The sequence below is a fragment of the Stegostoma tigrinum genome, chromosome 17, assembly GCF_030684315.1.
Source record: "Stegostoma tigrinum isolate sSteTig4 chromosome 17, sSteTig4.hap1, whole genome shotgun sequence".
NCBI classification, from domain to species: domain Eukaryota; kingdom Metazoa; phylum Chordata; class Chondrichthyes; order Orectolobiformes; family Stegostomatidae; genus Stegostoma; species Stegostoma tigrinum.
Window position 1 is genome coordinate 17,531,472 of NC_081370.1, and position 27,987 is coordinate 17,559,458.

General features: G+C 41.9%; 1 protein-coding gene across 1 annotated transcript; it reads right to left on the reverse strand.

Moving 5' to 3' along the window:
- Positions 1 to 1,841: 1,841 nt before the first annotated feature.
- Positions 1,842 to 22,232, reverse strand: LOC125459539 (lysosomal membrane ascorbate-dependent ferrireductase CYB561A3-like). The gene is made up of 6 exons (XM_048546093.1): positions 22,124 to 22,232; positions 16,727 to 16,920; positions 13,317 to 13,525; positions 6,673 to 6,827; positions 4,120 to 4,291; positions 1,842 to 2,843 (listed from the first exon to the last, which is right to left on the reverse strand). Exons 2-6 carry the CDS (start codon positions 16,911 to 16,913, stop codon positions 2,823 to 2,825), a joined length of 744 nt encoding a protein of 247 aa, XP_048402050.1. The 5' UTR covers positions 16,914 to 16,920; positions 22,124 to 22,232; the 3' UTR covers positions 1,842 to 2,822.
- Positions 22,233 to 27,987: the final 5,755 nt, after the last annotated feature.

Consider the following 27,987-nt stretch of genomic DNA (forward strand, 5'->3'; position numbering starts at 1 on the left):
TGGATTCATTTGCTCTAAATCATGATAAACAAGATTGAAGATAACTAGGGATTATCTTAAATTTTAGTTTCTTTTAAAAAAACCCCAAACCAAAAGGCATACAGAAAAGCTAAGAAATATTAAATATTAGAGATTTAAGAGATACATATCTGGTGAAGTTGAAACAAAATCGATGAAGTCAGTTTTATGGTTGGGGGGGGGGGGCAGGAGGTAGGGATTAGGAAACCGCTTCCCATTTCAGTACTTGGTTCTAAATACTGTGGTAACTCAAAGCTGAAATCCTACATTTCAGACTTAAAGCATAATCATTCTGCATACTTTAAAATTATTACAGATTGCAGGGTTTCAATTTAAAATCTTGAATTTTATACTGGTGTGGTTGTACTCCAAAGTTTCACATGACCTCTAATTCATTTGGTACAGAATCTATTTCATATTTAGCAAAGGAACAAATCAAGTCATCCACTTCATTGCACATATGGTTGCCTCTTGTCTCCAAGACAATTTTCCCCATCTCCTCCAAATCTTTGTTTTCCTTTGTTAGAGTTGCATTGCACTCTGAACTCAAAAACATGAACAGTGATGTGATATTAACAAATGGCCAAAGAGCATGAAAAGTTAGACTTCAAAGAAATATACCAGAGCTTATAAACTTGTCCACATCCTATGGGCACAAGTGCCTCACTTAAGCTCATTGTTTGAAGATTAGATGGCATTTATGCTGATCTGACTATGCAGTGACATGATGAGATTTATCCTAAGTAGGTCAAAAACTTAAGTGTGTATGCAGTAACAGGAAGGAACTTTAAATGCAGTAAACCCAAGAGAAGCATTAACCAATAAAAAAAAGTGCCTCAAAAAAACCCACAAAATTGAAAAAAAGGCAAAACACTCCATTTCAGCTTGAGGAAAGTTATGCAACTACTCTTCAATAAAAGTTGATGTCCAATCCATTGCTGGACAGCTGCTGTATGAACGTTTAGGCCATGGACAGCAACATGTTACTAAAATCCTGCGAGGGTATTATTACTTAGCAAAGTGTCAAGGCTGTTGCCAGCAGTTTACACAACTTTGGTTGGTTGGAGGTGCGGCGGGGGGTGGGGGGGGGGGGGGGGGGGGCATTGGTGAGCACGGAAAAGAGAGCAAGCAAGAGATTCACTCGTGTAGTTCAGGCTTATCATCACTGTTTGAACTGATCCAGTTATCCAAGGTTACATACCATAAATAGGTTTCATTTTCCAGCCTTTCCTCCCCCACTCCAGATTCTACAATGTGTAAATTTTTGTTAGAGAAAAATAATGTGTTACCATTTTAAATCCAAAGACAGCATCATTGATTAATCTCTGTAGAAACAGAGAATGAGTTGAGCTTTGTCCCCTTCCAGTGACAAGCATTTTTCCTCAATTCTGAACTTAGAGAGGTGCATTCTTACAGAAGGCGATGTTTAACTCAAGTCATATCTATAAAAGATAGCCTAGCTGTATTTTTAAAACCAGGAGGTTTTCTTGTGTTGTCTGTCAGTAGTTATCCTGTAACCCATATGACATTTAAAAGTTGGCCTGGATTGTATGCACATTTAATGTGCAGTCAGTAGTTGAATCAGGTGAGAAACATTTTTAAAAGTCCTACACTCCTGAAAAGAGAGAGTATACATGACAGATTTTTGTTGCTGTTCTTGCCCCTGTGAAATTAGCCCTTGCAGTTAATTTACAACTATTTATAGACTCTTTCCCAGAAAGGAAAAAATTACAACGAAATGCTGAATATTTGATGCTACAGTTTAGCAGCTGAAATGTAGTGTCCTCGTGCCTTAAAATTACACTCAAAACAGGCAAAAAAAATTCAACCAAATCTACATTTATTGAAGGTCAACAGTATATATGAATGACAAAGACATTAAGAATTCTTAAATGTATTTAATTCCAGCTTTAGTGATTATTTTAAAAGTATAAAAGTTAATTTAGTTCATTTTCTCTCTTCTCAAAAGCCATGCATTCCAGGTACACTATGTTTTAAAGTTAATACGTTGTTGACAGGGAAAAAAAAATTGTCGTCAAGTGCACATATATAATAAAGCTTCTGCGGCTGTAGTAAAAATAACAATTAAACTGCTGGCAGAAATCAGTATCATTATGTCTCAAGTGCCAATCTTGTGCAAACATTTTTGGACTGTAGTCATATCCAAGCTGAACTTAAAAGCGGAGGGTTACAATCCAAGTCCAAGCATGTGACAAGGTGCATTTCTTTTTGCAGTTACACCCTACACAATGAATCAGTTTCTCGTTCCTTAAGAAAGAGGCATCACTCTGAAGCAAGTGCATGTCAATATTCCACAAAATAAAATGGAAGCACATTCTCCATTTGGAAAGCAATATAGAAATCTGCTTCAAATGATGACTAGTCAAATTTAAAGTTAGAACTCCTTCTCCCCCTTCTTGCAAAGTATTCAAAATGGGTTGAAGTTTCCTAATTGTACTAATCATGCTAGTGGAGTTGCTGGCTTCTAATGTAAAGTGCGACATAATGTTTAATTAAAGTTGGTTACTTTTGCATGTCATCCTGTGAACAGACTGGTTGAAATCGCAAAAGCGTAAAGCAGATACAAAAAGAAGGTCCATTCTAACTTTTACAAAAAAAAAATCATAATTCAGTTTAGATCCTATCTGCTTTCAGACTTGACAAAATAATGCTAAGGTTACTTGAACTCATTGATGGAGGGATAAGACCATTATTGATGAGTCACTAATTCCACACAGAACAGTAACACTATCCAGATCTCAGCTGGCTTCAACTGCATCCAAAAAGCTTCAGCTATTCTTCATTTAGTTTTCAGTCAGAAGTGGCTTTAAAAAAAGAATTAAAAAAAAATCAGGTAGGAAGCATTTGATAGCTATAAATCGAGATGCATTTGCCAACTGACACAGTAGTTATTTTCGATAACAAGGTGGTGATTTATTACCTTGGCTGCTGCGAGGGAAGTAAGACAATCTTCAACCCAAAAATCAAAATTTGTTCTTAAATTTTCCTAAACCCATATAAATATCCTAACATTAAAAGAAAAAGCAAAAATTGCTTATTATAGACTGCAGAAACACCACAAATCTGGCTGTCAGAACTGATGTTTCACATTCAGTGTAAAACTAATCGATTTATTCTAAAGGCAAAACATAACGACAAAACTAAGTCCTATTGAATTTGAAACAAAGTCAGTTTCTCATCAGTTACTGCCAGACTTACTACATTCCTCCAGCATCTGCAATGATTTTGCTTTCATAGTGCACTGTAGCAACTATCCTCAACATCAAGAATAGCCAGAAATTATTCAGGTCAAAAAACAAATAAACAAAAAATACCTGGCATCTGTATTTTGGATGCCAGCTTGTACTGGAATATTGTTCCACAGAAGGTGGCAGACTTTGAAATTCACCTGATTAGTTACTCAAGACCATTACAAATACTGGCTGATGTCCTTATCCAATACAATCATTGCCTCAGCCAATACATGAAAACCTACCATTTGATGGAAATTGCTGATTGAAAACAAAGCAAAAATTGATCAGACTTGGTGCCTTCTGGTCAAGAGTACTGCAGGATGGTAGTAGTTATGTTCTCCACGAGACACATCATTTGTTGGTTAAGAAAAGTGGGCCAAATAAGAATATATTAGGTTTAAATATTGAACTAAGTGTTTTGACTTAAAAATGTACTGATGCAAAAATCATTCCCCCCACCTGCATTTGGATCTTAGAGATTTTTTGTGAACTTCAAGAAAGAAAAACTAATGCAGCTACAAGTTTAGCATCACTGAAAACTGGTGGTGTCAATTAGATTTGGGGGGGGGGGGGGGGGGGGGGGGGAAAGCAGAAGTGAAATTTCCCCAAAAAGCAAAGAAAATCCAAGGGTCAGCTGTATTGTACTGATTTTTCTGAAAAAAAGGTATTTTTGGTTGTGATGTAATCCTGTTTTAAAAATTTCACACCCTTAAAAAGGAAGTTGGGTTAGGATATAGGAACATTGTTGAATTCAAATATTTGTTCTTGTCATCACAGAATATGACAAACAGTCACTGCAAAGCAACAACCAAGACTGAAATACACAGAACGTGTTTACACGACATACCTCTGTTGCATCACTGATTACAGTTCCACATGCATTTGGACGCTGCCATTTGTGCTTAAGGAGCATCTGGGCTATTGTCAACGAGAAACAAAACAGCATCAATCCCAAAACATTGGCCAGACATGCCTCAGGTGGAAGATTCTTGTAGGGACCAGTTGAGTTTGGAACATTGCTAGAGGGGAAAAACAGTAGCATTATACATAGATAACAAAGGTGTAGAGCTGGATGAACACAGCGGGCCAAGCAGCAGAGGAGCAGAAAGCTGACGTTTTGTGTCTGGATCCTTCTTCAGAAATGGGGGAGGAGAAGAGGGTTCTGAAATAAATAGGGAGAGAGGGAGGAGGTGGATAGAAGATGGATAAAGGAGAAGCTAGGTGGTGAGGAGATAGACAGGTCAAAGAGGCAGGGATGGAGCCAGTAGAGGTTAGTTAGGGAGGGGATAAGTCAGTCTGGGGGGACAGACAGTCAAGGAGGCAGGATGAAAGTAGTAGGGAGGAGTGGATAGGTGCGGGGACAGGTTAGGGATGCAGGTATGAGCTGGGCTGGTTTTGGGATGAGGTCAGGGGAGGGGAGATTCTGAAGCTTGTTAAGTCCACATTGAAACCATTGGGCTGCAGGGTTCCCAAGTGGTGAGGTGCTGTTCACACAACCTTCACCTTCCCCCTCACCCCTATCCCAGGCCCTAAGAAGATCTTCCACATCAAACAGACATTCACCTGCACATCTGCTAGTGTGGTATACTGTATCCACTGTTCCAATCGGGGAAACCAAATGGAGGCTTGAGGACCGCTATGTGGAACGCCTACGATCAGTTCACTCAACAACTGCACCTCCCAGTTACCAACCATTTCAACTCCTCCTCCCACTCCTTGGATGACATGTCCATCCTGGGCCTCCTGCAGTGCCACAATGATGCCACCTGAAGGTTGCAGGAACAGCACCTCATATTCCACTTGGGAACCCTGCAGCCCAATGGGATCAATGTGCTCTTCACAAGCTTCAGAAGCTCCCCTCCCTTGACCTCATCGCAAAACCACCCCAGCTCATATCTGCATCCCTTCCTGTCCTCCCACCTACTTTCATCCTTCCTCCTTGAAGGTCTGTCCTCCCTGGACTGACCTATCCCCTCCCTAACTCACCTCTACTGGCTCCATCCCTGCCTCTTTGACCTGTCTATCTCCTCACCACCTATCTTCTCCTTTATCCATCTTCTATCCACCTCCCCCCTCTCTCCCTATTTATTTCAGAACCCTCTTCTCCTCCCCCATTTCTGAAGGATCCAGACCCGAAATGTCAGCTTTCAGCTCCTCTGCTGCTTGGCCCGCTGTGTTCATCCAGCTCTACACCTTTTGAAATGATAGGCATTTGAAAAATTGGATATGCCAGTTTGTGGCTCGTCAAAGACTACACATTGAAGCTGATGGCGAACAGTTAAACTAAATGCTCTGTTAGGCTCCATCAAACTTATGCAGACTTGAGTGTTTCTGCTAGAGCCATGTCAATAGCATACATTACATTTAAGGCACAAAAATTTACATGTAGTAAGGAGTGCTTTATAATTTGAGTGTAAAGCGAGAGATTAGGATAGGTGATCTTAAATTTGTCAGAAGTAGATTTGTTTTTCTTAAAAAAGTCTCTTAAAAAGTATAGAAAGGTTTACAATCAAGCCAGCTGGTCCTATAACAGCCAGTAACAAGGCAAGTAAATTCCAACCATATCCAAAGACTAAGCTTGTAAGGGTGGCACGATGTCTCAGTGGTTAGCACTGCAGCCTCACGGCGCCAGGGACCAGGGTTTGAATCCAGCCTTGGGTCTGTGCAGAGTTTGCACATTCTCCCCGTGCCTGCGTGGATTTCCTCCGGGTGCTCCAGTTTCCTCCCACAGTCCAAAGATGTGCAGGCTAGGTGGGTAGGCTATTTTAATTGCCCGTAGTGTTTAGGGGGATGGGTCTGGAGCATCCCACCCAAGGGACGGTGTGGACTTGTTGGGCCAAAGGGCCTGTTTCCACACCGTAGGGAATCCAATCTTATATTTATTTTGGGAAAAGATAAATGTCAAGGAGGTATAATTTATATTCCCTCACATTCCACCTACCTCACTTATTCTTGTTGGTTGGAACTCAGTTGTTTTTTTCTCCCCCCTAAAAAGCCACGACTCTTTTCCCCAGGCAATCTTAAATTTGCATTTGAGCTGTCTAGCAGTAGCCACCTCAATTCAAAGTCTGCTTAGAATTGTTAAGTTTTGACTCTGCAGCATATCAAAGCCAAAACCCAGTTTCAAAAAAAACAGTACTTCTGACAGTGGTTATTGAGCAGTGATCAAAATTTGGAAGCTTGGATGAATTCACCCCAATCTTTTGGGCATCCTAAATTAATGTAATTTAGTTACTCACTGAGCTGATATATTTTTAGCATCTCTTCAGATCCTGAAAAATGTCAGTTTCCACAAGATTACCATAAATCACCATGAAGGGAAAGAAAGGTTCTTATAACCATGATTAAACAATGGCTTCAAAAACTAGAGGAGTTCTGTTATTTCAAACTTTACACTTACAGCACAAATATTAACTTTTCATTAATTCCTGACACAGAAGCAGCAATGGCCATTACTAAGATACCAAGTCCAAAGAAGGCATGCAGATCTTTGTAAGCAGCTCGAAGCCAGAGGGGTGTGCAGGGCAGTAAAAAGGCCAGGAATCCCAGCAACCACTGTAGATCAAAAGAAAAACAAAATTATAATGCCACAAAATTAAAATTAGCAGGAACAATCAACATATATGTGTTTGACCAGCCTTTCTCAAAGAGTTGAGACGGTCACAATGAACTTCATTGGGTAATGCAGTTGAAGAATCATGCTGGCCAGACAAAACACTGTTCTGCAAATGCCAACAAAATCTTGCAATGAAACCTCACTTGAAAAAAGTACTTCAAAACACAATGTGAACAAGAGCATTCGTCTAGATTTGTGATCAGTTTCAATTTGAAGCTTGCACTCAAACTTTAGGCAACTTTTCTATATGAGCAACAAAAATTCATCCTGTCTGCTCATCTCACTAGTCAAAAAAAAAGCACTACATTAAACACTTTAAATCTTAGTCTTATCTGAACTGATTCCTTTGCTGTTCTTGGATCATTTATTACTGAAATCATTTTCAAAAATTGAAGACAGCCAAAAGTTCATCTCAAACTGTGGCATCTTCTCTGGAAGAGATCAACTAGAGTGATTCTTCACTTAGACAGTAGGAACTGCCAATGCTCAAATCGGAGATAACAAGGTGTGGAGCTGGATGAACACAGCAAGCCAGGCAACAGAGGAGCAGGAAAGCTTATGTTTTGGATGAGGTCCCTTCTTAGAAATGAGGGAGGGGAAGGGGGTTCTGAAGTAAATAGAGAGAGGGGGAGGCAGTGATCTAAGGTAGATAGTGGAGCAGATAGGTGGAGAAGACTGATAGGTTAGAGAGGCGGGGCTGCAGCTCAAAAGGAGAGACAGTTGTGGGGAATTGGGATAGGGGTTGGTTAGTGAGGGAGGGGTCCTCCCTCCTTACTGACCAACCCACATTCCAACTCCCTATGTACACTCACCTTTACTAGCTTCATCCCCGTCTTCTCTCCACTGATCTGCTCCACCATCCACCTTCTATCACCACCCTCCCCCTCCCCCATTTCTGAAGGGTCCTGACCCAAAACATCAGCTTTCCTGCTCCTCCGATGCTGCCTGGCCTGCTGTGTTCATCCATCTGATTCTTCACTTAGCTGTGCTGGGTATTTATGTGGGCCTTGAGCAAGTCGCCTAGACAGTGGCAGGACAGTAGTTCGATAAGAAGTTGTACCATGGCCAACGTTCATGGTCAGAGACTAAAACAGGTACTAAGAAGCAAAATATCCAAAAGTGAAAAGGAGGTCAAGTTGGTTTTCAAAAATAACTACAACTGTAAAATTGACCATTAGCTCACAAAGTTTGATTATGATCCTAAGGCTATCTGAAGTCACCACCTCCTCAACCACCACCCCTCCCAGGCAGGTGGGTTTCATGAGAATCCAGGCTATCTGCAATTACTTCTTGCAAGTGTAAACAGATAAAAGGGTAGTAGCCGAAAGAGTAGAGAAGCCAAGAGACATGACAAGATGAGAGAAGATTCAAACTGTTGTGATGATAATACATAAACCATATGAACAGATAATTGTATGATACACTGCATTCATACATATCCACTAGGAATTTACCAGGAACATTAACATTGTTTTATTTTCTGTATTGTTGGTTATGGACTGAAACAGGAAAAGAAATCTAGGATTGTGAAAAAGATTGCTGCCCTTTTATCTTAAAAAAGGCTAAACTATTTCACACTCACTGCAAGTGCTGTTTACATTGACGCTTGTTCAAAGGGAACAGAGTGGGTGGTGTGTGGTTGTCGTAGTAGAGAGGAGGAGATATGGAAAAGAACTGCAAACAGGCTGGAGTCAGAGGACCTGTACAGAAATCTAGCTGGCAACAACAGTAGCAGATTGATGTGGGAAATGGTGACCAGTTGTCGGTGATAAAAGGTGTTTTGCTTACAAAACACCTACGTGATTGCCTTTTAGCAGCTGAACAGCTTGAGGGCATGTTTTGTCAGAAGCCAGACCTACAGGAAGGTTCTGTCCTTTACAGTTTAAAGAAAGAAATTAAAGCCAGGTTATTTCCCTGCCCATTATCTTAGACTGTGGTAATAAAATGTGAGGCTGGATGAACACAGCAGGCCAAGCAGCATCTCAGGAGCACAAAAGCTGACGTTTCGGGCCTAGACCCTTCATCATTATTATCTTGGAATTCTCCAGCATCTGCAGTTCCCATTATCTTAGACTGTGGCTTTGCCTGACTTTTTAAAAAAATGGGAGTCTTTACACCAAAAAAGAACTGCAGATGCTGGATAACAAGGTGTCGAGCTGTATGAACACTGCAGGCCAAACAGCAGAGGAGCTAGGAAGCTGATATTTCAGGCCCAGACCTTTCTTCAGAAATGGGGGAGGGGAAGGGCGTTCTGAAATAAATAGGGAGGTGGGGGGGCAGGGGGGGGGGGGAAAGAGAGAAAAGGTGGATAGAAGATGGTCAAAAGGAGAAGACAGGTGGCGGGGAGACAGACAGGTCAGAGGCAGGGATAGAACCTGTAAAGATGAATGTAGGTGGGGGGAATAGGTCATGCCCAGGAAGACGGACTGGTCAAGGGGGCAGAATGAGGCTAGTAGGTAGGAGAAGGGGATTGGGGGGGGGGGAATAGGTGGGAGGAGACAAGATGGGCTGGTTTTGGGATGAGGTCAGGGGAGGGGAGATTGAAGCTTGTGAAGTCCACTTGATACAAGTGGACTGCAGGGTTCCCAAGTGAAATAAGAGATGCTTTTCCTGCAACCTTTGGGTGGTATCGTTGTGGCACCGCAGGAGGCTCAGGATGGATATGTTCAAGGAGTGGGGAGTTAAAATGGCTCGCGACTGGGAAGTGCAGTTGTTTAGTGCAAACCAAGCTCATCCCGCACACCCCTAACACGCAATAACAACCAAAACGGAACCCCATCGTCATCACGTACCAGCCCACCAACCTCCGGATCCAACTCATCATCCTCTGACACTTCTGCCATCTGCAATCTGACCCCACTACCAAAGACATTTTTCCCTCCCCACCCTTCTCTGCTTTTCAGAGGGACCACTCTCTCCAGGACTCCCTTGTCCACTCCACACTCCGCTCCAGCTCCACCACACCCAGCACTTTTCCCTTCAACTACAGGAAGTGCTACACCTGCCTGTACACCTCCCCCTTCACCCCCCATCCCAGGCCCAAAGAAGACTTTCCACATCAAGCAGATGTTCACCTGCATGTCTGCTACATTGTATACTGTATCTGCTGTTCCTGTGTGACCTCTACATCAGGGAAACCAAGCGGAGGCTTGGGGACCCCTTTGCAGAACACCTACTCTCAGTTTGCACCAAACAACTGCACCTCCCACTTGCAAGCCATTTCAACTCCCTCTCTCATTCCTCAGATGAGGGGTCTATCCTGGACCTCCGACAGTGCCACAATGATGCCACCCGAAGGTTGCAGGAACCCTGCAGCCCAATGGTACCAATGTTGGCTTCACAATCTTCAAAATCTACTCCTCCACCACATCCCAAGATCAGACCAGCTTGTCCCTGCTTCCCTAACCTGTGTCCTTCCTCCTACCTCGCCCCTCGTCCCACCTCAAGCCCCACCCCCATCTCCTACCTACTAGCCTCATCCCACACCCTTGACTTGTCAGTCCTCCTTTACTCCCCACCTACACTTTTACTAGTCATCCCAGCCTCTGTGACCTGTGTCTCCTCTCCACGTATCTGCTCCTTTATCCATCTATCTGCCTCCCCCTTTCACCCTACTTCTTTCAGAATCCTGTTCCCTTCCCCCCATTTCTGAAGGGTCTAGCCCCAAAATGTCAGCCTTCCTGCTCCTCTGATGCTGCTTGGCCTGCTGTGTTCATCCAGCTCTACACCTGGTTATCTCAGATTCTCCAGAATTAGCAGTTCCTAATATCTCTGCAGATGCTGGATATTGGGAACAAGATAAAAGCAAATTGTTGGAGAAACTCAATAGATCTGGCATCAGTGAAGAGAAAGCAGAAAATTGCAGTCAACATTTCAACTCCCACAACCCTTATTGAAGGCTGGAGGATCACTGGACTTGAAACATGAGGTCTATTTCCTGTCCTCTCCACAGATGCAGACAGGCCTGATCCATTTCTCCAGCTATTTGTTTTTATTTTCAACTGGGAAAAGCCTGCCCAGTTTTTCCATCCACCCATACTTTGTTTTGTCTGTCTGTTGCAGGGTGTAGGAGTTTTAAAGACAGAAGTAATAAGTGTTAGAGTTTCAAATCTTTGACATGTCTTTTTGTCAAAAATTGTTTACCTGTGGGTAGGATAGTCACTTTATTTCATCAAACTGGTCTGGAAAAGACAGTAACTGGGGAATTGTGTACTTTTATACAATCTTGAACTTTTTGTTATGACTCCTGCAAGGCATGCAGCCTCAGGTGAGGTGCAACAATCACTGACTGATTCTGCATTCTAACTGGTCCCAAGTGAAGAAATTTCTCTTCATGTCCCACCAGATTTCAGTAACTTATTACAGGCAGCATGGTGGCTCAGTGATTAGCAGTGCTCCCTCAACTCCAGGGACCTGGTTTTGATTCCAACCTCAGGCAACAGTACGGAGTTTGCACATTTTCCCTGTATCCGCATTGGTTTCCTCCGGGTGCTCTGGTTCCCTCCCAGTCCAAAGATGTGCAGGCTAGGTGGATTGGCCATGCTAAATTGCCCATTGTGCTCAGGGATGTGTGGGATGCTTAAAGGGGCAGTGTGGATTTGTTGGGCTGAAGGGATTCTATGACGATTCTTATTACACAGCTAAAAGTTTCAAGCTTGATCCACAAGTTGATTTAAAAAGGTCTTTTCTCCATACCTATCCAGATAACTGTCATTTTCTTTCTGTAGAAAGAAATCTTCAATTTTTTTGTTTTTACTGGTATGTGTACTCAGGTACAGTGAAAAGTATTGTCATGCATGCTTTGTGGGCAGATCATATCATAAAAGTGCATCAGGGTATCAGGTCAGAATGCACAATCCAATGTTACAGCTGCTGAGGGTGCAGAGAGATCAAAATTAAACAGATCTATTCAAAACAACGGCAGGAAAGAAGTGCTCATAACAGTCTGTCAGGATCATATTCTGGTGTTATGTCCTAAGTCCTTCACAAACAGCAATCCAACTTCCAAATTCCACATGCCCACATTAAATTCTCAGTACTCAATCGTGGATTTGCCAACATTTCTACTAATATTTGGTGGTCTACCTATACTTATTCCAATAAACTCCATCTTTCGGATCTGTATCTCATTACTAGTTACATCTCTGGCTCTTTAATCCATACTATGTTTTATCACTCCATACTAACTGTCACATGCAATTATTAATTCCCCATTTGTAATTGTTTAGGTTTTCTCCATTATATCCCATGAAGGGGAGCTTATGGAGGACTAGTAGTCAATTAATTCCAAAGAGAGCACAAGGCAGGCCACAGAGGCAGCATTCTTAAGTCTGGTTTCAAATTTTGTCTGTTCCAGAGCTGTCGTATGTGTCTGACCAGGTTAATGAATATAATATGGTCACAGTTATTGTAAAGAAAAACTGAATAGAGAACAGGAACAAGTATAATTTAGTCTCCAGAGTGGCAATAACAGCCTAACTGAATGAGAATAAACAAAGAAATAGGTTAATTCCAATCAAAAAAGATGCATGGCTGACATTAGGAGAGAATCACAGATTTGTTACAGTGAAGGTGGTCATTCTGCCTACTGGTAATATAGTTAATACAACTATGAAGATGTAATTTCCTGCCTATTTCCCATGTACCTACACACCTTTTAGGTACAAATAATCATCTTATGGCCTCCTGAACCTGTCTCCAACACATTTCCACACACAAATCCATACCGTAACTAGTCACTGTGTAGTAATGTTTCCCTCACATCAACTCATGATATTTGATCACTAGTGAGGAACAAAAGGATATGGATTAAATAAGTGGGAAGAGTTTCTCACTCTCATTTACTCTAGCCAATCTGCTCATGACTTTGAAACCCTTTGTCAGTCATGTCAGCCTTCTTCTCGATGCTTCTCATTCTTAAAAAGGAATGGTTCCAAGTCTCTGTCCAAAGCATTCACATCTTTCCAATAATGTGTGGACCACAGCTATACATAACAGTCTAGCTAAGGTCTAACAAATACTTTGTACAAGTTCAATATCACCCCCTTTCTCCAGATATCCCAAGTGAGTAGGGAAGAGACAGTTCTCAATAGGAAGCTCCAAAAGTTTTGGAAACTCTGCCTTCAAGGTTCGGAATTAGTAACAATTCAAAATTATTTCTGTAAAACTCAATAACTCAGCAAAATAACCCTTCATGTTTGGAATGGTCCACATAAGGCTGTTTTAAATATGTATTTCTGCATGATTGAAAAAGTAATAATACTCTGGTCTACACATCCAATTGCCATGTACCTATACTACCATCACCACATAACTTTAGGAGTAGAAGATTCGTACTTTTGTTTCCCCCCTTTTGCCCATCAGTGGTCACTTTTTTAAAAAATGAAAACAGTCTCAAGTTATTAGTCTAACAAAGAGACACTTCTTACCTGACAGCCAAAAAGAATGATAGCTGCAAATCCTACCCAGCTATGTAAGGAATACAAGTTGGGAATGTGCATCTTATTGTGAAACCCAAATGCCGCCACTAATCCAATAATGGCAAGAGACAATGCACCAAGGTTCAACGTAGCATGAACTAATTTTAGGATGAACTTGCTGCTGGACCAGGTGAAAGGAAATCTGTATACCAGAGTAGCTGTAACAAAAATAAAGAGAGGTAATATACAGATTTACACAACACAGAATCCATCAGGAAATCTACTCGTAAATTCAAACTTCACCCAGGTGGCAAAACACAGGTTGGGGTTTCCACTTGAGATTGCCATCTTACAATTTACTACTGAAGAGTTGATGAATGCAGCAGAAAACTTGAACTGTATGTGCAGTTAGTAGATGAACCTGCACTACTCCTCTTATACCCTTTTGACAGCTCAACCTGAAGGTGTCTGGGTGGACAAAACACTCAAGGGTCAACTCCATGCATCTCAGTATTATATTGACACTAATAGCTTCGCAAAATAGACTCGCAAAAGCCAAACCAACTTTGAAAACTCGAGTACATTTGTGTTTTTGTATGATAAATTGTCTATTGGTAATTTTACCAGTTGTCTCTAATCTGAAACAGATCACTTGTACAACAACTATCATTTAAAACCCATCCTGCTTTTGGATTGTGGCTTCTAGCACCTTGCAACAATCCCATAACCTGAGTTTGTGAATGGTCTCAATTTCTTCAAAAATGTTGTGACAGGGAAGCTTCACTCTTGAAAACAGGACATGAGATTATCAGTTCCAGAAAACATGGGTACACAGACATCCTGAAACCCATATTTCACTTGGAGTATTCCAAGATAATAAAATGTGAGGCTGGATGAACACAGCAGGCCAAGCAGCATCTCAGGAGCACAAAAGCTGACGGTTCGGGATGAAGGGTCTAGGCCCGAAACGTCAGCTTTTGTGCTCCTGAGATGCTGCTTGGCCTGCTGTGTTCATCCAGCCTCACATTTTATTATCTTGGAATTCTCCAGCATCTGCAGTTCCCATTATCTCTTTCACTTGGAGTAGTTGTTTACTGTCTGTGTAAACCAGGACTGTTTATACACAAACTAGGAAGTAGGGCTGAAGAACGGCAATAATCCTGGGCACTTCAAATAAGCATACAGGTGTTGTTAATCAAATGGACAAAGGTGGTCTTGAGGGAGAGTTCATTCAATGTATTAGCTTGTTTCTTGGAGCAATATATTGAGGAACCAACCCAGGAACAGCCTGTTCTGGATGTGGTATTGTGTCATGAAGAGGGATTAAATGAATCAAAAGGATTCTCTTGGGAAAGGTGATCAAAGCATGTTTGAATTTGAAATTCTGTTTGGAGGGCAAGAAATTGGATCCTCTGAAGTAAAACAAAAAAACAAGTGTACTTACATAGACATGGAAACATAGCGGGAAGACTGAAAGACAGGAGAGCGAATGAACAATGGCAGACATTTCAGGAGACATTAAATTCTCTCCAACTAAAATATGTTAGAGATAAAGATTGATTTAGGGCAGGTGGTGGAAGGCATTGGAGAGCATCTACGGCTAAGCAAGAGAAAAGGTAACGTAAAGACAAAAACTAAGGCATCTCATATTACCAAGGTCAGTGGCAAGCTAGAAATTTTAAAAAATGAGAAACATTTTAAGTTACCTTTGCTGTCTTTTAGAGAAACACTAGCTCAAAATATAAAAGTAGATAGCAAAAGCTTTTTAATTATATTAAAAAACTACAGTAGCTACAGCTACACAGTAGCCATTGAAGGGCAAGGCTGGGAGTAATTGTTAGTTCAGTGGCAGAGACATGAAAATTATTATTTTGCCTCAGTTTTCACAGCAAAAGACACAAGTACCATCCTAATATTGACGTTTACTGCAGAGGGTATAGTAAAAGAATACAAGAACAAGTTTAAACAGAAGATTTGTACTTTTACTGTTTCTTGATTTAAAAGAGGGTGTAAATGCTCACAAACCACATCATCCAATTTTGATTTGCCCATATAGTCACTCTGGTCAATGCTACCATGGAAAATGCATCTGCAGCTGGTAGATTGTTAAGGGTGATGTCAAGTAGATTCGTAAAAACCTCACTGTTTCTTTCACCATCTGGTGAAAGGCCAGTCTAGCAGCTATGTAGATTAAGGCTCAGTTAGCAGTGGTGCTACTGAAAGACTTTGGATAGAGTCTTCAAGGCCCATTGCAAAGTAATTTCAAAGCATTTGCTATGTTCAGTGCTTCTCCCAAACGGTGCTCAACACAGAAGCGCCCCAAACCATCAGTTGAGGGACTGTGCTTGGTCTGCTCTGCAAGAGGTTTCCTAGTCCATATTTAAACTGATGTATGGATTTTGTTGGATCCAGAATCCTCTGATTCACAGGGCTGCACCCTGCTGATTACACCAGGCAGCACCACTGGTAAGATGCAGCAACTTTAGACATTTAATGGAAGGCATGATTATTTCATATTACTTGTCCAGTCCATAGGACAGCTCTCCTAACGTTGAGAAGCACCCAAGCATTATGAGGATGATTTTGCAGGGTGACTGGGTAAAGGTTGCCTTTCTTAAAAGGAGAAAGAAAACGGCTGCCTCATTGACAGCGTTTGATTTCAACTTTCTTGCAGCCATTTAGTCTAAGTGTAGCCAAGTTGCATGGAAGGTGTACAATTAAGCAATTTTCAGATGCTAAAGTATGAACAAAGATTTCACTCATTCAAAGTAATGTTTGAAAAGATAGCTGAATGTCATTAATGAATACTAAGAGCTGCCAATGCTGGAGTCAGTTAACAGTGTGGAACTGGAGGAATACAGCAGGCCAGGCAGCAGAGGAGCAGGAAAGCTGACGTTCCAGGTCAGGACCCTTTTCAGAAATGTGGGACCTCTGAAATAAATAGAAAGGAGGGTGGGACTGGGTAAGGTAGGTGGGATGGTGATAGGCAGTGGTGGGGGTTGGTCAACGAGGTGGGGGAGGGGGAAGCAGATAGGTGAGACAGAAGACGGGCTGGTTGTGTCAGGTCAAGGAGGTGGGAATTGAGGGGTAAGAGTTGGCTATGGGATGAGGGTAGGGGTGTAGAGATTTTGCAGCTGATAAAGTCCACATTGTGACCATTGGGTTGTTGGCTCCCAAGGCAGATTATCAAGTGCTGCTCCTCTAGTTTCTGGGTGTGTCATTGTGACGCTGGAGGCAGCCCAGGGTGTGTGTGCGTGCGCGTGTGTAGTAGAGAAACAGACCCAAAAGGTGTTGTTGCTGTCTGTTGCATGGCATTAATGCTGTGCAGCACCTACATTTTAAAACAGGAAATGGTGGCTCTGGGGTCAAATATACAAACCAAACACAGCACTGTACAAAGAGGCATTCAAAAAACTTACCATTTCCATAAAGGACAACAAGCCCAGTCACCATGCAGACAGGATGCCAATTAAACATCTTCGCCGAGCCATCCCAGGCAAAGCCTCCCCTGTAGCCCTTACTCCAAGTAGTCACAATTATTATACAAGTTAGACCAAAGAGGAGAGACAAGGTGTAGACAAGATAAAACTCATGGCTGCTCTTCATTTTTGTCCTGCACAACAAAGAGGATTTCAAGAGAAGGTGGAAAATTGAACATTATGCCTCATGCCAGGGTAATCTCTCAAGCAAGAGTGTGTGTGTGTGTGGGGGGTGGGGGGGGGGGGGGGGGGTGGGTGGGAGGTCAGTTTGTGATGGAGGATAAGGGCAAGAAATTAGCATACATAAATTTGAAATTAGATTTAGAGCAATAATAATCCAAATGCTGCCTTCCTTACTGTGAAGTATATTTAATCCCATACACAAGTTGAACATAGCAAGATTCTTCCATTTGCAAAGTGTACTAATACTTACTTAGATAATGATATCTAGTATATAGTGGACCCAAATGTTTATGGGGGTGGGGTGGATGTAAACCTCGTCAACAGATTTTGATATGGAAGATGGAGGTGTGGCAGAAGGAAAGATGCATACTATCCAAATGCTGAACATAGCACAGGAAAAGATTATAGTAGAATTAATATGCACATAGAAGAACCCCAAAGCAATCAGTTGAGGGACTGTGTTCGGTCACTCAGCAAGAGATTTCCTAGTCTATGTTTCATCTGATGTCTGGATTTTGTTGGGCCCAGAAATGAATTTGACTCACAGGGCTGCACCTTGCTGATTTACTTTTCTATTGGGAGGCACCAAACACATCTTTAAAGGTTATAAAATGTGAGGCTAGAATCTCCAGCATCTGCAGTTCCCATTATCTCTGATACATCTTTAAAGGTTGATGTGTTTCAGTGAGTGGGGCTTTAAAATGCTACAGGACCAAAGGCTGGTAAATAGAATTAAAACATAGGTCAGTGGTGAAACAGCCTCAAAAAATGGGTTGCATGACATTTACTCAATTTTCAACTCTAGTGTGGACATGGGTCAATAATATTATTAAAAAGATGGTATCCAGCTAAAGCCAACCAAACATCAGACATTGCTGATCTATGGCAGAAATGATTTAGTTCAAAATTATTCCTAAAAATTAAAAGTTAACAGTCAAAGAGAGGCAGAAATGGAACTGAAGTCGATGGGACTTAAAGTTAAGGGCCATGTTGCTTTCGGATGTTATTACATTTGTTAATTGAATCAGAGTAGAAGATGCAGTTACAGAAACAGTACATGATTTACATAACTGGAGATGTGAGAGGGAGATGGTTTGCTTTGGGGTGTTAAAAACAAACCAAATTCATTTAAAAGTATGCAGTTGTGAACTATGAAAGGTTGTTAAACTCATCACCTCAGCACAATGGGATCATCAAATTGTGTGGTGCTCAGGAAAGCTTTTCTTTATAGCAGGTGTTTGTTTGGAGAAATTAGTTGCAGTTTGAAGCCAAGTGACTTTTGGCTGCACTGGTGTTGCTGTTAACTGCTTCTGTCTTAACTGCCTGGCATCTGTTTACCATAGCCATGGAAAAGGAAAGGAGCAGTTACCAGGGGAAGATATTTAGCTGGGGAAAAGGGAACTATGATGCTATCAGGCAAGAGTTGGGAAGTACAGATTGGGAGCAATTGTTCCACAGAAGGGGCACAACAGACATGTGGAGACTGTTTAAGGAGCAGTTGTTGCGAGTGATCATAAATTTGTTCCTCTGAGACAGGTAAGAAAGGGTAAGATTAAGGAGCCTTGGATGACGGGAACAGCTTCTCGTCAAAAAGAAAAAGGCAGCTTACGTAAGGTGGAGAAAGCGAGGGTCTAGCACAGCTTTAGAGGATTACAGGCTTGCTCAGAAGGAGCTCAAAAGTGGACTGAGGGGGACCAGGAGGGGGCACGAAAAAGGCTTGGCGGGAAGGATTAGGGAGAACCCGAAAGCATTTTACTCATACGTGAAGAATAAGAGAATGATCAGGGAGAAGGTAGGGCCGATCAGGAATAGTGTAGGGAACTTGTGCGTGGAGTCTGAGCAGACAGGGGAAGTCCGAAATGAATTTTTTGCCTCGGTTTTCATGAAGGAAAGGGACCTTGTTGTGAATGAGAACTTTGAGGAGCAGGGAAACAGGCTTGAACAGATCGAGATTGAGGAAGTCGATGTGCTGGAAATTTTAGCGAACATTAAGATTGATAAGTCCCCAGGGCCAGACCAGATTTATCCTAGGTTGCTGCGGGAAGCGAGAAAGGAGGTTGCTAAGCCGCTGGCAAAGATCTTTGCTTCCTTTCTCCACAGGAGTCGTAACGGAAGATTGGAGGGAGGCAAATGTTGTTCCTCTTTTCAAGAAAGGGAATAGGGAAATCCCTGGAAATTACGTCTGTGGTCAACAAGGTTTTGGAAAGAATTTTGAGGGATAGGATTTATGACTATTTGGAAAAGCATAGCGTGATTAAAGGGAGTCAGCATGGCTTTGAGGGGGGCAGGTCATACCTCACAAATCTTATGGAGTTCTTTGAGGAGGTCACGAGACAGGTTGACGAGGGTCGAGCAGTGGATGTGGTGTACATGGACTTCAGCAACGCATTTGATAAGGTTCCCCATGGCAGGCTCATTCATAGTCAGGAGGTATGGGATACAGGGTGATTTGGCTGTCTGGATTCAGAATTGGTTGGCTGACAGGAGGCAGACAGTGGTTGTGAATGATAAGTATTCTGCCTGGAGGTCAGTGCTGAGTGGTGTCCTGCAGGGCTCTGTTCTTGGGCCTCTGCTCTTTGTAGTTTTTAGAAATGACTTGGATGAGGAGGTTGAGGGGTGGGTTAGTATGTTTGCTGAAGACACAAAGGTTGGAGGTGCCGTTGATAGTATCGAGGGCAATTGCAGGCTTCAGCGAGACATTGACAGTATGCAGAGCTGGGCTGAGAAATGGCAGATGGAGTTCAACCTGGATAAATGTAAGTGATGCATTTTGGAAGGTCGAACTTAAATGCTGATAATAGGATTAAAGGCAGGATTCTTGGCAGTGTGGAGAAACAGCAGGATCTTGGTGTTCAAGTGCATAGCTCCCTCAAAGTTGTCACCCAAGTGGATAAGGTTGTTAAGAAAGCATATGGTGTTTTGGCTTTCATTAACAGGGGGATCGAGTTTAAGAGCCGCGAGGTTATGCTACAGCTCTACAAAACCCTGGTGAGACCACACTTGGAATATTGTGTCCAGTTCTGGTTGCCCTATTATAGGAAAGATGTGAAGGCTTTGGAGAGGGTGCAAAGGAGGTTTACCAGGATGCTGCCTGGACTGGAGGGCTTGTCTTATGAGGAGAGGTTGACTGAGCTTGGACTTTTCTCTCTGGAGAGAAGGAGGAAGAGAGGTGACCTGATCGAGGTGTACAAGGTAATGAGAGGCATGGATAGAGTCGATAGCCAGAGACCTTTCCCCAGGGCAGGATTGACTGCCATGAGGGGGTCATAGTTTTCAGGTGTTAGGAGGAAGGTATAGAGGAGACATCAGAGGGAGGTTCTTCACCCAGAGAGTTGAGCGCGCATGGAATAGTTTGCCAGTGGTAGTCATGGAAGCGGAGTCATTAATGACATTTAAGCGACTGCTGGACATGCACATGGACAGCAGTGAATTGAGGGGAATGTAGGTTATTTTATTTTTGGATTAGGATTATTCCACGGCACAACATAGTGGGCCGAAGGGTATGTTCTATGTTCAATGTTCAGTGTTCATTAGCAGCACTGGATAATTCAGCACAGTAAAAATGAGTGAAATAGACCCGTATGCAGTATTTGTTTGTTAGAGCTCAGGACACCAGAAGAACTGTCAAGTTTGGAAATCATGTTGTTTGCAAGAGCGCTAAAATCGTGCCTTTGTAAATGCTCAAGTGCAGTCTCTGGAATGTAGTCTCAGGGAGGAGACTGAGCAACCAAAATTTGAGCAGTTACAAAAGGCAGGCCAAGTCAGAGGGGCTTTTGAGGAGAGCTCTGAAACCAAATCTTCAAAAGTTAAAAAAAATCCTCAAAAAGGCACTGAATTTTGAATTGTGTCATGGACCATAAAACAGCTAATTTTTTCCTGTTTGCAAAGGTTGAGTTGCAGAGGTATCTAAGGGATGTGTTTGAAAGTGTTTAATATTCCTAGTCTTCTGCATAGTGTTCGACTAATTTGGGGTTCCCCCCCCCCCCGCCCATTTACTTTTTACAAGTCCTAAAGTTTAAGAGTACAAGTACAAGTACTTTTAAAAATAGATTACTTCACTGTTCAATCTTCATATTAGAGCTTTGTTTGCTTCTTTAAACAAAAAAAAGGAAGCTTGTGGCTCAGTCATACTAGTACGTGCAATATAAAATTTGGTCTCCTTTACATAAAGGAATGAAGTTAATGGTCCCTGGCCATACCACAGTACAAAATCAAGCAAGGAACATAACATCAAATCTAACTCTTTGATTTGAAGTTGACTTCTATAAAGCTATTTAGTTGGTCTATGCCTCTCTTTTAGGCAATATTTTAGAAAAAAAATTGATGAAATTGTGCAAAAATACTTCAATTAGCTTACCCCAAGAGATATTCCCAAAGTTCTTTTAAAAAGTAGTGAAAGTGTGAAACAAGTTAAAGATCCGTGGTGATTTATAAAAACAAAGGCAGTAAAAAAAATTAAACAACTGCTCAGATCTACATAGAAAATTACATATTCAAGGCTATATCAAAACAGGACAAGCTAGTGAGTCCGAGTTAAAATGTTAACTGCTAATGGTGGAACAACTGCACCACTCTACTCCTGAAGCTACATAGTCAAAAGCATCACCATTTTTGTCAACCCCAAAGTAAACACCCGAATTTAAACTGTAGGTAACACATGCAATTTTGCAAGCAAGTCACTAATTGACATTTTAGAATTTCCTATGCAGTAGCTGTTAGGCAATCATGGGATTTTTCAAAAGAAATGTATGAATCGCATTCGATGTATTAACATTTTGCCGTTAACACGCATTACTAAAAGTATAAATTAATGTCTAGTATGTGCAATCCAATCACGATGTTGTCATCGTTTAAACATTACAGTGACATGTTTTGTTATGAAAACAAAATGAGTTGAGAAGGCTCTCAGAACCTTTCACTGACGGTACAAAAAGCGACATATTTAGCTTTAAAGTGTGAACTGGATTGTTAAAATATTCAACTTGCTCATTAGAGCAACTTGGACCAATGATACTTGCAGAATTAAACAACAACCACAATCTTGAAATGTTTACACAAACTTCAACAAGAGACCTGCGCAATTTCCAGACGCAAAAAGGATAAGACCAGCTTTGCCTAATAGTACTAATACTCCTCAAAGTTACAATTTCTTACCTTTACACCTTCACTGTCTACAATTACAGCTCACCCTTAACAGCCTGTTTTAGCTGAAACCTCCGTGCACATTCTCCAATGGCCTGAGGTTCCGCATTTGGCGCGCGTGCGTACTAAGTGTTGCAGTATGGGTATTGCGGTGTTTGATAACTAACTAGACTACAAACCCCACAATCTATGTCTTCCTGTTGAGGACGAACTGAAAGTGAAAGTTTTTAATTTATGATCCCGCTTCTTGGCATTTCGGAACTTGTGACAGGGAGGAAGATCTAAAAAGGTTTTCAGCCTTCTTCAGTGATACCATTCGTATGCCATCAAACACAGCTATAAAGACCTATGTGTTGATATTTCTAGCTTTGCAGTATTTTGTTTGATAGTTTCAATAGAGACCAAAGTCCCTGTCAAACGGATTTTGAAGAAGAAGAAAGTATGTTTTATTCAATATTCACATGTTAACCAAGAGTCCCAAAGTAAATTATCAGACAGTACGTGCAGTGATTATAATCGGGTCAGTCAGGTGATTGAATGAGTTGGCTGATTGAGGCTCTGAGGGAGCTGAATCAGTGCCTAGGATTCGCCACGTATAAATGAAGGGTGACTTGGTGATGGGATACCAGCCTCTGTAGCGTTATAGCAGTGGTGATGAGTGAAATTTGGGATGTTACCATTGCAAAAGTGCCTACTGGCTGAAGTCAAACTGGACTTCAAACAGGCAGTACTACTGGCTTTATCATTGGAAAATGCAGCAAGTGGAACATATGAGTTACAGTGTATTCTGAAGAAAGTGGACACCCTTGCCAGTCTAACTGAGCTTGGGAACTACTTGAGTGAAGAAAGTTGTGTAGCCTCACTTAGGACTTATCCTGAACAGAATGACTCTCGGTCAGCCCATGGCAAAAACTCAAAACAAGGCCAAACAGTGAAAATTTTCTTCAGGATCTGGGCCAGCAAGCCATTATAGTTGCAGCTGGCATGAGGACTCAAGACAGCAAGAGTCCCACTAGACCTAACTGAGTAAGAGAACTCATACTCCAATATACTGGAGAATGCACACTGTGGAAAGTCCACCTGGATCTGGTTTGGAAGAGCTAAGTTGCTGAGCAAAATCTAAATCAGAACCAATCAAAATGAACATTTGGTTCTCATGGAGGTTAATACTTGTGCAGCTGTTTCAGTTGTTGCAGGTCCAATCTTTAGGAAAATCCTTAAGTTTACGCAAGACCTTAGCTAGACTGAGAACATATACTCGGGACTCTTTACAGAGTACAGGTACAGCTTCAGTTCTGGTCTCCTATGAGAAGCAACTGGTTCAGTTACCACTGATTGTAGTAAATGATGACAGCCCATGCTTGATGGGGTGAAACTGGTTGAGAAAGATTCACCTAGAATTGTCTCAACATTTTCCCATTAGAAAACGCTGCCTGAGTGAAATCTTAATTAAATACATGGAAGTTTTTCAGAAATGTCTAGGGACTATTGAAGGAGCATCTTGACCAGGAAGCAATTCCATGATTCTGCAAGGCTTGCCCAGAGCCATTTGCCTGATGGGCAAAAATAGAGGCAGAAATCAGAAGGCCGGAAATTGACAGAATCATCAAACCAAGTCAGTTCGCAGAATGGGCAGCACTGATCATATTGGTTGTGAAGCCCGACAGGCCAATTCACCTTTGTGGGGATTGTGAACCAACATTAAATCACTTTTTGCAGCTGAATAAATAGTCAGTCCCTCACATAGAGGACTTATGTGCAAAGCTGGCATTGGGGCTGTCCTTCACGATGCTGGACATGAGCCATGTATACTTGCATTTGCGGTTAGATGAGGATTCCCAGAAGTATACTACAATTAATAGCCATAAGGGTTTGTGCCAAAATACCAGACTGTCATTTGGGTTATTGTCAGCCTGTGCAATTTTTCAGTGGACAGTGGAGAACATTTTACAAGGTTTATCGCTGGTCATTGTGTGGAGTTTGCACATTTTCCCTGTGTTTGCATTGGTTTCCTCCAGATGCTCTGGTTTCTTCCCACAGTCCAAAAATGCACAAGTTAGGTGGATTGGCTATGCTAAATTGCCCATAGTGTTTAGGGTAGGAAATACAGGGATAGGGTAGGGGGTGGATCTGGGTGGGATGCTCTTCAGCAGGGCAGTGTGGACTCAATGAGTCAAATGGCCTGCTTCTACACCATAGGGATTCTATGATAACACACTAATAACAGGGAAGTCCAATAAAGAACACTGAGAGAACTTGAACATAGTCCTTAGATGTCTCACTTGGATGGGAGTATGCCTTCGAAGGGGAAAATGTTTGTTCCAGGCACCCCAAGTGACCTATTTGGGGTACAGAGTTGACAGGACTGGGTTACACTACTGGAAGATAAAGTGAGGGCAATAAAGGGGGCATTCTACCATGTCTGTACTAAACCCCAGGTCTTTCTTTGGGCTGGAGAACTATTATGGAAAATTCATACATAACTTGTATGTGTCACATTTGCATCAAGACTGAAAAAAGGGTCAGCCTTGGAAATGTTCGCATAGCCCAATCTGTAGCTGTCAGGGAAGTGAAGAAACACTTATCATCCTCTAAGATGTTGACACACTGTGATTCCAAGCTAGATGTGCTATTGACATGCGATACCTCCCTGTACAGCATTGGAATGTTATTAGCTCATAGGTGGCCCAATGGATAGGATCACCCAATAGCATATGTATCCACGACTTTGGCTAATTTAGAACGTAAGCATGCCCAGACAGAGAAGGAAGGTTTGGCAGTCATATTTGGGATCAGCACATTCCACCAAAACCTTTATAGACATAGACTAGTAATAATAATGCTCCATAAACCCCTGCTAAGTCTACTTAAAGAGGACAAGGTGCTGCCACCTAGAGCTTCAAACTGAATTCAGCAGTGGGTTCTAATTTTAAATGCGTATAATTACAAGGTGGAACACTGTCCAGGAGGCCAAGTGGCAAATACAGATGCACCAAGCTGCCTCCCGCTAGCAGATTCACCACCAGTGGTACTGCCACTGGAAAGACCATAATAGTTTTAAACTTTCTGGACACGCTTCCAGTCACAGCTGACAATATCAGATTTTGGACTCAGCAAGATCCAATCCTGGCAAAACTGAAGCAGTGATAATGAGGCCATCACAACCTGAAATGAAACCTCTTTGGACCTGGAGAGAACTGATCACAGTCATCCAGGGTTTCCAAAATGAAGATGTTGGCGAGACGTTATATCAGGTGGCCGGGATTGGATGAAGACATAGCCAAGTGCCTACAGTACTAACAAGGACAAAAATTACGGTCAACAGGTACTGCACTTTTGTGAGAATGCCCAGGTAAACCCTGGACTCAGTTACACGTCAACAATGTAGGCCCTTTCATGGGCTCAACATTCTTAGTCATTGTGGACCCATGCTCAAAGTGGCTAGACGTACATAGAGTTCATTTTTCAAATACGAGGACAGTGATAGAAAAACCACGTGCAGCTTTCACAATACATGAACTCCTGGAGGAATTCGTCACAGAAAATGGGCCATCATTTAGCAGCAGGGAGTTTGAGTATTTCCTAAAGTTGAATGATATTCCAGATATAAGGACAGCTCCATATCATCCATCATTCAATGGTCTGGCAGAAAGAGCTATCCAAACTTTGAAGGCAGGCTTAAAGAGACAACCTACAGCCTCACTTGATACCAGACTGTCTCAGTTCTGCACCTCCCAGTCACAAACCATCTTAACTCCCCCTCCCATTCCTTAGACGACATGTCCGTCATGGGCCTCCTGCAGTGCCACAATGATGCCACCTGAAGGTTGCAGGAACAGCAACTCATATTCTGCTTGGGAACCCTGCAGCCCAGTGGTATCAATGTGGACTTCACAAGCTTTAAAATCTCCCCCTCCCCCACTGCATCACACAACCAGCCCAGCTCATCCCTGCCTCCCTAACCTATTCTTCCTCTCTCCTATCCCCTCCACCCACCTCAAGCCGCACATCCATTTCCTACCTACCACCCTCATCCTGTCTCCTCGACCTGTCCGTCCTCCCTGGACTGACCTATCCCCTCCCCACCTCCCCACCTATACTCTGCTCTCCACCTATCTTCTCCTCTATCCATCTTCGGTCCGCCTCCCCCTCTCTCCCTATTTATTTCAGAACCCTTTCCCCATCCCCCTCTCTGATGAAGGGTCCAGGCCTGAAACATCAGCTTCTGTGCTCCTGAGATGCTGCTTGGCCTGCTGTGTTCATCCAGCTTCACACTTTGCTGTCTCAGTTCCTATTTGATTACAACCCTCATGCAACTCCAGAGGTTGTTCCAGCAGAGTTGCTATGGGGAAAAGATTCCACACCAGGTCACATCTGATTTTCCCAGACCTGGGGAGAGAAGGTGAAATAGCATCAAGAACACCAATGCCGGACACAATAATCCATTAAGTCAGAGACACAGTATACTTAAGAGGATAAGTTTGGTGTGGGAACCCCTGTCTGAAGAAGACAGTCTCAAAGACTCAGAGGTTTCTGAGAGAGAAAAATTCCTCCTCATCTCCATTTTAAATGGTGATCCCTTATTTTTAAACTGTATCACCCAGTTATAGTCTCTACCAACAAGGGAAAATACTGTTTCTCAAATCGCTGCAGGATCTTATATTTCAATAGATCACCAGACATTCATCTAGTCTCCAGTGGATAGATGCCCAGCAAGTCATATAAGCTTTCTTCATAATAATAAGTCAAATATGATTTTCCCATTCCCAAACATGCTGATTTTCTGGATTGCACTATTATTTTTAAATGTCCTGCAATAACCTTAATAGTAGATCCCAGCATTTTCCCCATGGCAAATGTTAGGTTAACGGGTTCACTGTTTCCTTTTTCTGTTGTTCTCCTTTTCTGAATACAGGAATCATATTTGCTGATTGCCAATCTGATTCAACATCTCCAGAATTTAGGAAATTTTAGAAAATTATAATTACTGCATCTCCTATCTCAACAGTCGCTTCTTTTAACAATTTTGGATAAAGTCCAGCAGGGCTGGGAACTTCCCTGATTTTAGTTCTAATAATTTTTTTCAGTCTCCTTCCCCTGGTGGTGATTGTTTGAAGTTTCTCATTCCCTTTCACATTTTGCTTCACAGTTATTTCTGAGATGTTACTTACACCTTCTACTTTGAAGACAGACAAAAAATCTGTTTAATTCATCCATAATTTCTTTAGTTTCCATTATTAATTCCATGTACATATTCTCTAGAAGACTAGCACTTACTCTGTTCCTTTGTAATACCTGTAGAAACTTTTACTATCCATTTTATTCTTTCAATGGCTTTCTCTTATACTTCAATTTCTTCCTCGTTCTTAATCTTTGTATTCTATCTAATTTTCTGACATGCTGATCTTTTGATCTTTATGTAATCATACACCTTTTCTTTAGGCTTGCTATTGTCTTTAACTTCCATTGTTAGTCACAGATGGTGTATTCTTCTGTTCAGATCTTTCTTTCTCACTGAAATGTACATTTTCAGAGTATTCTGAAATTTCGCCTTAAATTTCTGCTACCACAACTCTACATATTGCTGTATCCCAGTTTCTCAGTTCTCTTTAGTCAGCTGTCTTTTTGTCTCATTATTGCTTTTAATTAAGTTGTAAAACTGTTCTCTCCCTCAAACTGCATATGAACTTCAAATGTATTATGATCATTGCTTTACCATGGCCTTACCATGAAATCACTAATTAACTTTGTCTCATTGTACGTTGTCAGATCTATTATAGCATACAGGGCTCACAATAAACAACTACACCTCCCAGTCGCGAACCATTTTAACTCCCCCTCCCATTCCTTAGACAACATGTCCATTATGGGCCTCC